General features: G+C 37.4%; 2 protein-coding genes across 2 annotated transcripts in view; one reads left to right on the forward strand and one right to left on the reverse strand.

Annotated features, from left to right (window-relative positions):
• LOC137979750 (exportin-5-like) overlaps nt 1-13,210 on the reverse strand; it is a 43,177-nt gene that overhangs the window by 26,564 nt on the left and 3,403 nt on the right. Inside the window, exons 3-12 of the mRNA XM_068827091.1 lie at nt 12,145-12,217; nt 10,994-11,131; nt 10,024-10,212; nt 9,017-9,055; nt 7,727-7,912; nt 6,397-6,473; nt 3,600-3,702; nt 3,400-3,483; nt 1,441-1,566; nt 633-723 (exon numbers count right to left, since the gene is read on the reverse strand). Of these exons, the coding sequence (XP_068683192.1) occupies nt 633-723; nt 1,441-1,566; nt 3,400-3,483; nt 3,600-3,702; nt 6,397-6,473; nt 7,727-7,912; nt 9,017-9,055; nt 10,024-10,212; nt 10,994-11,131; nt 12,145-12,217 (1,106 nt within the window). The remainder of the gene's footprint in view (nt 1-632; nt 724-1,440; nt 1,567-3,399; nt 3,484-3,599; nt 3,703-6,396; nt 6,474-7,726; nt 7,913-9,016; nt 9,056-10,023; nt 10,213-10,993; nt 11,132-12,144; nt 12,218-13,210) is intronic.
• Nucleotides 4,992-5,759, forward strand: LOC137979762 (uncharacterized). The gene has a single exon (XM_068827111.1). It carries the CDS (start codon nt 4,992-4,994, stop codon nt 5,757-5,759), a length of 768 nt encoding a protein of 255 aa, XP_068683212.1.

The following is a 13,210-nucleotide window of genomic DNA, read 5'->3' on the forward strand; positions in this document are numbered from 1 at the left end:
TGACTGCTGGTACAATTTGTTTCTTGAACTGGTGCAAATTAGTTTGAACTACAGTGTAGTGAAAAATTTTTGAATTGATACAATTTATATTGTACTGGTTTATTTTTATCAACTGTCTAAAAAAAAGATTTTCCTTTTTTGGGAGTGTAGTTAAAAAACAGGGGCTTGGTTTTTTGGGGGGTCTCAAAAAGAATGCGATAGTCCTTTCTTCCGTTCTACTTCTCCTACCCCTCCCTGATCTTCTCCATTACCTCTATCCCACACCACCCTTCTTCTCAAAGATCAATGAAGTGTGTTCTTTGTGTTCAACAAACATTATTATACTATTTTCACTGTTTTTGCACCAGTACAATTACCAGGGTAAAATTGTAGCAGTTCAAATATTTTGTACCAGTTCAAACTAATTTGTACCACTTCAAAAACAATAATTATTATTGTTCTAAAGTCAAAATTGGACTACAACTGTACATATACATGTACAAGCTGATGACCCTTGACAAAATGCAATATATGAGACTTTCAATTCAAAAGTAACTATGCCATGCAAAGAACTCAACAATAATGAATTAATATAATCCCATCTAAACAATAAAATTAATCACAGAATACAAGGTATAAAACATCAAACTTACGGCCATTAATGGAGGTAAATTCCCTTTCACTGTTGAAGTCTTCTCTGTTAAAAATACTTCCAGGTGAAGTGTCGTCCTCTGGATCATGAACCTGCAAACAAAAGTCATGAAATTTAGATTTCTACTGAGCTAAAAATACCACAACTTTTTGTTTAAGAATATAGGTTCTACGGAATGGTTACCTGTAATAGGACTGAGTGGAATCCAAGTGATTCTGTAATCATACCAGTGATTAACAAAATCGGACGACCACGTAGCCGGAGTCTGATTTGTTCAATCACGAGTATGATTACAGACCGAATTGGATGATGTGAAGTTAATCATAACCATTACAATTTCCGAGAAAACAAAATGCATTCCTTTTCAGATTCTACAAACAGTAGCTTGTTTTACCTAAATTCTAAAAACCAAGTTTTACCACAGAGGACAGACTACAACATCCAAAACTCTATTCCCTAATATTTGTGAATAGTGTGTGGGGTCTTTGCACCCCAGAGGGTTACGAACATTGAGCAGTTGTGAGATGGCCAAGTGGCTAGTCTCCAGCCAGTTAGGATTATTCAATGTTGTACATGTAACAGTTGTGTTCCACTATAGCATCAGGAACCTTAAGCGCGAATGATGATGACGACTATGTGAAAATTGTCTATTTTTTCCAGCGCAGCATGGAAAGTGTGTCAAATTAAGGTGAACTAGCAGTAGATTTATAAGTTAAACTGTATTTACATGTATTTACTGGTATGTCAATTTGATTCTAAGAAAAAAGAAAGATGTTCAGAATAATTCTATTAAATTTATTACAATTTACCTTGAAAAGTTTGGCTTTAGCAAATTCTAAAAGAGCTGGAAACATTGATCTGAATGTTTCATCCTTGGAGATAATAGGATTCCTCAGGAAGGTGAGCCAGAGAATGCTTGTTAAATGTGGGATGGTCTGACGGCAGAGAAAAAAGCTTCTTTTATTAAATAGCATCATGCATAATAAAACAACGATCATCTATTATAATTCTTGAATTTAGTTTCCTTTTGGTGAGGCAGATTCCACTTGCCTTGCCCTTATGGTAATGGTACTGTACGGTTATTTATCCCAAGTATAGCACACAGTTCATGACATCCCATAGTGTTGATTAACCCCTTCATACTTAATTAAAAGTAACCTGCGATCAAGTGTACTTTTCTTGAGACAGGGGCCAAAAAGTACCTTTAAGTTAGGAAAAGTACGCCTGATCGCTGGTTATAATTAAAGTGTCACTAATTGTTCAAAAACCCATTTTCTTATTTTTTTCAGATTTTGAAAGCGTGTTCGCTTAACACTTTACTGGTAAAATTTTGTGCTTTGATTTTTATCCAAAGGCTGTTTATTTTGAGTGTAATATTTGGATTTCACGGTCTGCCATTACTCACGCTCAAAACTGACCGATTGACCCTCAGAGGGTTGGATCTAGGGAAAAGTGATGTAATTTACTCACTAGCTTAAAATTTCAGCATGTAAATGCAACTTATTACATATGCAAAACACAAATTTAAAAATATGAAAGCCCAAAACTCCCGTGGTGCGTGTTAATTCAGGCGCGTACACATGCATTGCATTCTTAAACCAGTGAGTCTTTGACATCATTTTCTCCTCGACCCAGCTCTCTCAAGATTTTAAAGTTAGTAATGGCGGACCAATAAATAGCAAAATTCCAGTTAAAATAAAGGGGTGTCTTTTTATAATCAGAACTTAAAACTTGGGTCACTTAGTATATATATGGAGGGTTACATTATTTTGGAAAAGTATTAAAGTGCCCCTGTGACCAAAAAATTAATTCTTATTTTTCTTTGGGTTTAGTGAGACACCTGTTTATTTTAACTGGAATTTTCCTATTTAATAGCCAGCCATTACTAATAATATTTCCAACCTTCTAAGGTCCAATCGGTCAGTTTTGAACCCAAGTAATGGCGGACTGAGAAATCCAAAACTTACACTCACAGTAAATGGCCTTTAAATAAAAATCAAAGCTCCACATTTTGCCAGTCAGCTGTTAAGTAAACACACTAAAAATCTGAAGAAAAAAAGGAAGTGATTTTTTTTTATCACAGGGCACTTTAAGGGGGGGAGGGGGAAATTTTCACATATTGAGAAGTGGGGGGGTTTGTTTGAAACCTCATGTTGGCTTTCCCACTTTACTCTGCTGACTTCAAAGCTGAATGAAGTAAAGGTACAACTCTTTCATTTTGACACTAATTTAGCCTACCATGTATGCTTCTGCTCAATACTAGTCATTATGTGTGCAACTGAGCATTGCTTTACACACACCACGTGTTAGCTGGTTTGAAAAGTGATAGATACAATACAACTATATTGTACTTTATGTGATGGTATGGGTGATGGTTGTTGTCTCCAAGGATAAAGATAATATTGTTGAGTTAAAAATGTTGACTATAAACGTTGTAATACAACATGAATGCATTGGCCGAACTGGCTCAGCTGTTCTGCTTTCATATATAAGTTGGATGGCTGTCATAATTATGTATGAGGGAGAGAGAGAGAGGGGTTGACATATATAATACTGGATAAAGTAGGGGGGTTATGCAATTGTCGCCATTGCTATAGCAGGGGGTTGGGTATTAAATGTACAGTTAGTGTATGAAGGACTTTCCATGTAATTTTGCTAACCTCCATGCAATAATAAATGAAAGTCCCCTTAGAGACATTACCTGAAATAAAGGGAGGTAAAAAACAAGGACCAGCCAAGGAAAAAGTACTATGCAAATCACAACTTACCAAACTTTCATGCTTTGAGAATGCAATAATGGTTTCTAAATACTGTCTGAAGTTTGGTGGTTTTTCATTGGCATTATTTGAGTTCTAAGCATTTGAGAAAGAAATCAAAACATCACTGTTAAAAATTGAAAATGATTTTTTACTCATCCAAGCATGTATACCTATAGAAACAAGAACATCAAGTGTACCACATTTCTTACCCACAAATAGAAAAGCTGGGTTTCGCCAAGAGTAACCAAAACCTGACACAACCTCTTCAAAAAAAGGTATTGCCTTTCATCAAATTCAGCAGTAACTGATTTTCTGGGGGAGTAAGAGAAAAAAATATATATAATAAATTATTGAGTTTCAAGGTCAAATGGTATCAAGTTCAAGAAAACTTCCCAGTCAGCCAGAAGGGGATGGATCTAAAGTCCAGGTCACTCATTACAAAACCTTTACCATAAATGCTAAATGTAGGCCTCATTTAGGCCAATTTGCCAATTACAAGGTTTTGGGTTGCTTTAATAATTTAAGGTAAAATAATGACCTGTAATGAGTGACTAGTCAGAAGTGACATGGACCCAGTTTTTCGATGGATGTATAGCACTATCCACTGGATTACTCAATTACAGTCAAACCTCGATTATAAGGACCTCGATTATCCGGATTTCTCGCTTATCCGGACTTTTTCTTTGGTCCCAATTTTGTCATGAATATTTATTAGTCATGATCAAGATCCATAGCCATATTCTTTTTAAAACTACAGCGTTGAAAAGTGAAGTAAAGGCGAGTTTGTTTCGCTGTCAAATAAAGCATCAATCACGCACGTCGTAACTAATGAAGAACTTTAGAATGAGTTCTGATTGGCTTAGAGTTGCTTTGTTGCTAAGTGAAATTTCACGCTCTATTGGCTCGTTCAGCAAACAAGCTACACTACGTCACGAATGTTTATTCACGATCATCGTGTCCTTGAAGCGTAAGCGATCTGTTCTTTCGATAAAAGATAAACAGGCTATAATTTTGCGATTAGAGAAAAAAGAAAAAGGAACCAATTTAACAGCTGAATATGGCGTTAGTAAACAGCTTCCTACGCCGAACAGCGCCTTCCTACCATCTGGAAAATGGCTGACGTGACCCCCCTTCCCAAAAAGAAACCAGTGGTCGACATCAAAAAGGAATTGAGACCGATATCCCTGACCCCCTGTATTTCTAAAGTGGCGGAGGAGTTCGTCGTGGATGGTTTCGTGAAACCTGCAGTCATGAGCGTCCTTGATCACAACCAGTACGGAGCCATCCCAAATTCTTCAACCACAATGGCGCTAATCAGCATGCTGCACAGCTGGTCCTTAGGTACGGACGGAAACGGAGCCATCGTAAGAACATTATTATTGGACTACCGTAAAGCGTTTGATTTGATAGATCATAGCATACTCGTTAGAAAGTTGCGTAACCAGTGTAAATTACCAGCTAGCATCATCAACTGGATTATAGATTTTTTATCGGACAGATCCCAGCGGATTAAATTTGCATCAGAGTGTTTTTCTGAATGGGGCCCAGTCCCCGCCGGTGTACCACAGGGTACCAAACTAGGCCCGTGGTTGTTCGTCCTAATGATTAACGACCTTGATACGAACGCGCAGCAATGGAAATATGTGGACGACACCACGACGTCTGAGGTAGTAGTAAAGGGCGGAGTAAGTCACATGCAAGCAATAGCTAACAGAGTAATAGAGTGGTCCCGCGAGAACAAGGTTCAACTAAACGCTGATAAGTGTAAAGAACTCAGGATCTCCTTTGCTAAAGAGCAAAGAGCCTTTGATCCCGTCATCATAGAAGGGAAGGAAGTAGAGTTAGTTACTAGTACAAAGCTACTAGGCCTTACAATAGCGAACGATCTAACATGGAACGACCATGTAACTGTGATAACCAGAAAGGCTAGCAAGAGGCTCTATTTCCTAACTCAGTTAAAAAGAGCGGGAGTTCCGAAACAAGATCTAGCAATGTTCTATGTATCGTGCGTGAGATCTGTTATAGATTATGCAGCACCTGTCTTTTCCAACGGTCTCCCACAGTACTTAAAGAACGAGCTGGTAAGGCTCGAGAAAAGAGCAATATCAATAATAACATCAGGAAAGTGCAACTCGGCAATAGAGGTGGGGGTAACACCCATTTTGGAGCATCATTACGTACTATGCAGCAAGCTTTTTGATAACATTGTCAACGATCCAAACCATAAATTGAAAGCGCTCCTTCCACCAGACTATGACAACTCACGCTATAACCTAAGACAACCGCGCCATTTTAATATGCCAAAGCTTTGTACGAACAGAACAAGAAACACTTTTATATATGCGATGTCCAAACAGTCCAGGCTGTAGTTTTATCCCATATATATACATACTTTATAAGTTAACATATTTTAACGTAAATACTTTATATGGAATTTTTAATATTGTCTTAATAATCAGTTTTTGACTTATTATCTAGGATTTATTTGTAATTTTTTAAGTATTGTAAAGCATTTGTCAATAATTGCGTAATTCAGCCTTTGGCTGCGATGCAGTTTTTAATAAACTATCTATCTATCTATCTATCTATCTGATATCTGATATCCGCAAGAGCAAGGAAAAGATCATGACGTTTGCCGACACGTGTACAGGTATTCACAACGGACAGCGAAGATGTAGACCATAATTATTGTTTTCCAAACGATATCTTAATGTAATCAGTTTTTGTTCCTCATTAATATTCACATTCTCGATTATCCGGACCCTCGATTATCCGGACTATTTCGTCTAGTCCCAACGAGTCCGGATAATCGAGGTTCGACTGTATTGGTTTTGCTAGTGTTTATCAGCTGGATAGTGTTATCCGCCTTTTGAACAACCAAGGCCTGAACTTTAGCCGGTTTGTTCTGCATTGAAAAGGCACAGTAGGTCATGAGAATGAATGGCAAACTTCCAGGGCTTTTGAGAATGACAGGAACACTTCTATGCTGTACTGTTCACAACTTACTGAGCAGCTGACAACATAACTGACATGGCATCTTCACAGAAAAGTTTCAACAAGGGTGTCCTGTCATTGCGTTTTCCCTGCAAAGCAAATTACATTCACTCTAAACTATAGAATATGAAATCACCCCTAACCCAATTTGTACAAGTCCTACACAAACTACCCCATTGACTCCAAGGAGTTAAACTTTATGAATTTCACTCTGTCTTACACCAGATGATTTGACTTGTCAATGCAGAGCAGTTGGGAAGTCAATTTGTTAAGTGGGAAAAGTGCACTTACACTGAAGTCAATTATCTAAAACTACCACTATGTTGTATGTGAAAATGGGCTATTTCACCCTTTCACCCCTAAACTGGCCTAAACCAGTCATACTTAGTATTTCACTCTAACGCCAGACAATTTAACTCGTCAATGGAGAACCCCCAGAAGTCCATGGGTTAATAATCCTCCCTCTTCCCTCTTTCAGGGTGGAATGTTCAATGCGAAGAAATCTTTTTTTTTTCCCAAGTGATCTTGGATAAGTGATGCTTTTTTGGATTATCCCAAAGGAATGCACCCTAAGCCTTTGTTAACTGTTTCCAACAATAAGTGTAAAGGTTCAGCTTAGGGTAAATACAGCAGTTTATCTTTACTTGAAGAGCAGCATTTGGGTGACACTTTGTGGCATTAATTGTCTTTATTATTCCACTATTATGCCATTTTACCATATTTGGTCAAGAGAACACAAAATATGAGATGGTAATACATAATGGTAATACATAATAAGAAGAGCAAGGAGACACTTGTTGTTGAAATCCACTTGCATCTAATTACGGGCATTCCTGGACATAAAAATATTATCTAGTATCGCGATCTTATAGTTTTGCCTATGCGCGAGCAGTCAATATTTCGTGGTATTGCTGTCTCACTTTTGCAGCCTGTGATTGGTTCTAATGTTGAAATTGACGTCGTTGCACTGATTTGGGTTGCTGACGTACGCAAACAAATACGTTTTGCAGGTAGAAAGTATTGAAATTTCGATCAGACGCGGGTTGAATAGTTTACAGTTTATTTACCATTATAAATGATGGATAGCGATACAAAACAAATTGCGATTTTGAGACAGTAAATTACCACATTATATTGACAGCCTTGGGAGAAAATATATTCCGTATTGGGCTTCGTCGCTTTGTGACTCCGCCCAATACGGAATATATTTTCTCCCAACTAGCCATCAATATAATGTGGTATTGCCCCCTAAAAAAGGTTGGACAAGAATACCTTGCAATAACCAAAGGAATGCAAAACAATGTCAATCATGCATAAAGAAAATGACTGTGTGATTTTGTACCTTTCTACTGACAATGATAAGAAGGCACTCAGCAGCTGGAATCTTGAGAGAGTCGTCTTCTAGCAATAAACACAGCATTTGAAGAATGATGCAGTTCTGTGAAAACACCACTCCAAACTTTACCCAGTCTAAGTAGCCTGCTAATGTCTTCAGAGTCTGTTCCGCAAGCCGCAAATGCACAGAAGCCTGTCAGGTTCAAAAGAAGGTTGGGAAAGAGGAAATGAAGGAGGAAATGAATGTTGTATAAATGGAAATGAGGATATGAAATTGTTTTTTTTACAACGATTTACAAGCAGGGAATGGCGTAAGGGTAATTGCATTCGCCTCCCACCAAGGACTCATGGCCATACATGTATGTGAGTTAAGTTTGTTGTTGGTTCTATACTCTGCTCTGAGAGGTTTTCCTCCAGGGTTCTCTGGTTTTCCCTTTTCCTTAAAAACCAACATTTTTAAATTCCAATTCAATTGGATTCAGGACCTCCCTGAAAACCACTTTCACACAAGGGGAGCTTCCTGGGTAAATATAATTTATTAGTATCACCCAACTAGTGGACTAATGCAAATCCTGCAATTTGATTGGCTACGCTACTAGAGGACTATTAGTAATAGTCCTCCAGTAGTGAAAAGCGTGACGCTTTCTTTCGTTTTATTCCCATATAAACATTTCTTCAACTTGCATTTGCTAACTTTATTATTGCCTTTCCAGTCCGACTAGTTGGGTCAGATACTAAAACAATTAGACCCTTCGCCCTCAAGGGCCACGGGTCTAATTGTTAATTATTATTATTATTATTATTTATTATTTATTTATTTCTGATTATGATTATGATTATGATTATGATTATTATGATTATGATTATGATTATGATTATTATTATTAGGAATTTGCAAGGTACATGTAGACTGAAAAATCCAGTTTCTTTCTATTTCTGGTATTAGTTTTTAATTTTATCTTATTAGAATTTCTGGCCACCATTTTGGAGAAGGGTCTAATGTATTATTAATACTGACCCACAACATAAATTATAAAATAAAATAATAGGAAAATATGGAACTTGAATCCCAGTTAACAGCTCAAAGACTGGGTATCTCCATGTACATCCACAGTAGCCGTCACTACTCATCTTATAAACTTAGTGCCAACCAAGAGAAGACTGTTTGCCGTTTAACTAACAAAATGAACTAAATGATACCTTGAGTTTAACATGCAGTAACTGTTTTAAAACTGTGATTTACAGATTTGCCTTGTCTCTGCATACAACATAAGCTCAACAAAACAACAAAACAGACCTGAGTTTTGCAACGAACATCACCATTCTCCATGCGATTCTGTGGAAAGAAAGTGAGGGTTTGCGAGTTCTGTGATTTATCCCATTGACTCCTGGCACTCTAAAGCCAGACAATTTTTCATCGTCATCTGGGGGAGTTCTTGGGTGTTTGAGGTGTGAATGAATTGGTTAACCCATTGACATCCAAACCGGCCGTAACCAGTTGAGCACAACGACCCCTGAATTACCCAAACCGGCCGTAAACATGGCTGCTTGATCTAAGGTCTCTATCCAGTCTCCCTTAGTAAATCTGTATTTTGTGTTGTTACGGAGATTTAGTAGGATAATTGACCAATCATTTGTGGTCTTGTGAGCATATTTTGACAGCTGATAAGAAACCCCACAAGGTCTGGCTTTTTGCCCTTTCAATTGTGCGATTGGCATACTACGTTGAACAATTTTTATCCATTGAGTGATTAGACTTAACTGTAAACTGCACCAGCCATATTTTGAGTACTGTTGCAATATTATATATTTTTTCAAGCACTTTGTTAGTTGGTGATAAACAACTTTCTTGACAGCTTAACGTGCGCTGCTTCGAAAAGTCTACCTCTACATTTTCATTTGAGCCTCAGGATGTGTTTTCAATCACTTTTTCGAAGTATTAATTTCTTGCATCACCTGGAAGTTCACTATTTCTTCTTCCGTTGAACTTAATTCTAAAACTCAATCTCTTGTGTACATGAACGTTTACTGTGCATATGGTTTATTTTTAGTGCTTATGTACCACCGTAATTAACATACGTCACGCTAGGGTAATCAATATCCGTCACGCATGGCAACCCAACAATGTCAATGGGTTAAGCAGTCAATAACCTTATGATACATGTCCTTTTGTTTTAGATAATGATGACGGTAATGACGACTATGATATAATAATGATACTGATGATGATGATGATGATGATGATGATGATGATAATAATAAAAGTAATCAGCTCCAACGTGGTGCCAAGACTCAACACTGTACCTTCAAGGCTCTATAATTTGCCGTATTGGTGGACAACGTTTCAAGGAAGAAAGTAAATAACCCCTGGGCGTGTCTGTTCAATTCGTTAGTAATCTCTTTCTTTCTATTAGACTGTAAATTACTGTCCATAGTGACCACATCTTCAGCCAACCGCAGAAAAGTCATAAGAACAATTTCAGTTTGAATGTCCTGAAAACAATCACATAAGCCACAAAATGAGTTTTAAACTACCACATGCTGGAACTTAATAATATTGACCAAAAAGACTTGTGGCATCACCTTTATCCAAGAGAACCAATCTCTTAAGTGCAAATAATATAAATGCAATGCACGTCAATTAACTCCAAACACAGTGTAAAAAAGTGAAATTAGTCGAGATAGTTGAAATTAATACAACAAAGGTGAAGTTCTTGCATGTATATCTAATTACCGGTAATAAGTAATCTTGTGATTTTTCTCGTGCAGTTTGGAATAAAAAGCACTTACAATTTTTTTTCAAATACTAAAACACGCACTCGCCCTTCGGACTCGGCAATTTGTGAACTTGTCTTTGAAAAAATTTATCCCTGCTTATTTATTCCAAATTACAGTCAAAATTTATCATGTCAATGACCTATACAAATAAACTGAAAAGCATGTATTTGTTGATAAGATAAATCTGTCCACTTATGACAAACCTAGTTTGCCATTTCGTGTTTTCACATTCCTCCTGCTTTTTTATGTTCTGAACTTAGCACTGGAGATACTGATACGTAGATTAAAGACCCAGGAATCAGCTTGTTGGAGGTCTAGGTCTTAAATCCCACTAATAATATTGTTTTGCATTCAAGCTCATTTTAAAATAATTATTGTTTATCACACTGCTGGAGAAATATTAATGCTATTTACAGCCCAGATTGTCTTTTCAGTAGGAAAGAAGAATGAATGGATATGTATTGCAAGTATCAGTTTATCAGGTAAAATGACATACTCCCAATCTACAGATGCTGTTAAGCTCTGGAAGGAGTGAACCCCAGTTCTGAGGCCATTCCCTTTTTGTTATCTCAACCACAAGTCGGGAGAGAGCTTCCTTGATGTGAGTAGGTTCATCTGCCAAATTTCCATTCCCCTAAAAAAACAAAAGATTAAATTTCTTTATTCAATGGTCAAGATGTGACAAAATAAAACCAACCTCCCTTCCCTGACAGCAGAGTCTCCATTTCTGATGATATTAGAAGATGACAGGAGACACAAATAAGTAGAAGTGGAACCATGTGGTGAAGACACAAGCAGTTAAAGGAGTCCATTTGAAAGAAGCTGGGAGTTATACTAGTACTTGTAGTAGTGAAGGAAAATCCCTGGCTCACTGCCTCTAGTGGCAGCCCTCACAAACAGTACGGAGTTTCACAAACGACAACAGCAATGGCCAAATTAGCAACACCAAAAAGGAATAATATATAAGGGCAGGTAGCAAAACACAGGTCACAGGTCACAAGTCACAGATCATTTGTTTTACCAATACAGAAACAACCCTAACCATTTACTAACGCTAACATTAGGCCTAAAGACGTTTGTTTGGGCCTAATTAGGACTAAGGTTAGTTTTAATGAATGTTTAGGGTTCTTTCTGTGTCGGTAAAACAATGAATAACCTGTGACTTGAGACCTGCATTTTGTACCTGCTGTAATATAATAATATTTATGTTCTTGGTCAAATGAGGAAAATGTGTAGCATGCAATTGCCTGAAACTGAAAATACCATAATACTCTTTGTTTGTCCACCCAAATTTTAAATTCTAAAGCATTGTTTCCAGTTTCTCTTGGGCCTTACAATGGTCCCAAGAGAAAACAAAGACAAAAACAAAAACAATGCTAATTCAAATTATGAATCGTTCATTCTCTAACCTACATGTAAGTTGAAACATTCGCATTTGTAAACTCAGTGACAGGACTTTTCACACATATTGCATAACATGAAAAAGAGAGAACAACAGACAAATACTAATAAGATGTGCAAAATGCAAAATTATATTTTGAAGTTATGTTTTCTTTGCCGTAGCCGTCTTCATTTCTTAAACTCCCTAGTATTATGCCAAGATAGAAATAGCTAGGGAAAGTCACCTTCCTTTCCCAATTCACTGACCTGTCCTAGAAGATAAAGAGCTGTAGCCTTGAGTTTGGCTTGTTCATTGGGACTCAATGAATTCCATTTAAATCTGTGATGATAATAATTATTATTGTTGTCATTTCCAGTATTGATACCATAGATACTTCAAATATACAACGCTTGCAACTCTCCACTAGAAGTCTTCTTTTACAGGATTTGATACTGTGATCAGATAACAGACATGTTTTCTATAAAGAGGCCCGGGGACATTGGGGTCTGTGGAAATGAGGTATTCCTTAATTTTTGGTGCAGTATTTTGGAAATTGTAACCTGACAGTTCAGAATTGCAGTATGATCAAACCCTATGGTAAGTGGTTTTTGTATGTTTTGGTTCATGGTATTTGATGTAGAAATTATCGCATGGATTTTGGAAACTCTGGACGCTCTGCAACCTTTCTCCTTGGTGTGAGATCACGCTATGGAAGAGTGATTAATTTGCTGTACTAATCTGCACTCGCTGAGCAACATAGGGAAGAAAATATAGAATAATTATAAATAATTTCTGTTTCAGTATTTAACTATTTTTGAACGTGGTTTTGCGGTATTTGCCAATTTTTGCCACAGAAATGTGGTATTGGGAAACTCCCAATGTCCCCCTCTTTATGATAACAACAAATAAAATGTTCGGAGCTTGTCTGCTAGTTAGTTTAGTTAGTTATTTATTTGTTTGAGCAGGTTGAAGTTTTCGCAGCTATTCTTCTGATGTGGACCTGCTATACCCACCCACCCATATACTCAGAGAGGACAGCCACAACACCGGGAACTTCATCCCCTACTCTTCTCGAATAGTGTGTGGGTTCTTTAACGTCCCACAGGGAACTAATGAACATGGAAGGTATTTGTGAGATGGGGCCTACGGTTTCTAGTCCTTATCCGAGAAGAGTTGAAAGTCTAACCATTTGCGGATGTAATTACAAAGGCATCACTTTCTCCTCAGTTATTTTAAGACCCTGAGTGTTGGTCCGGCCGGAGTCGAACTCACAACCTCCCACATGGCAACCCGGTGCTCAACCAACTGAGCCACTGGTGCGCAGTGGAAAGG

This window comes from Montipora foliosa, chromosome 12, assembly GCF_036669935.1.
Source record: "Montipora foliosa isolate CH-2021 chromosome 12, ASM3666993v2, whole genome shotgun sequence".
Lineage (NCBI taxonomy): Eukaryota > Metazoa > Cnidaria > Anthozoa > Scleractinia > Acroporidae > Montipora > Montipora foliosa.

Bases quoted from the DNA above. Each gene is read 5' to 3' on its own strand.
- LOC137979762 (XM_068827111.1), top strand. From the start codon at position 4,992: ATGATTAACGACCTTGATACGAACGCGCAGCAATGGAAATATGTGGAC.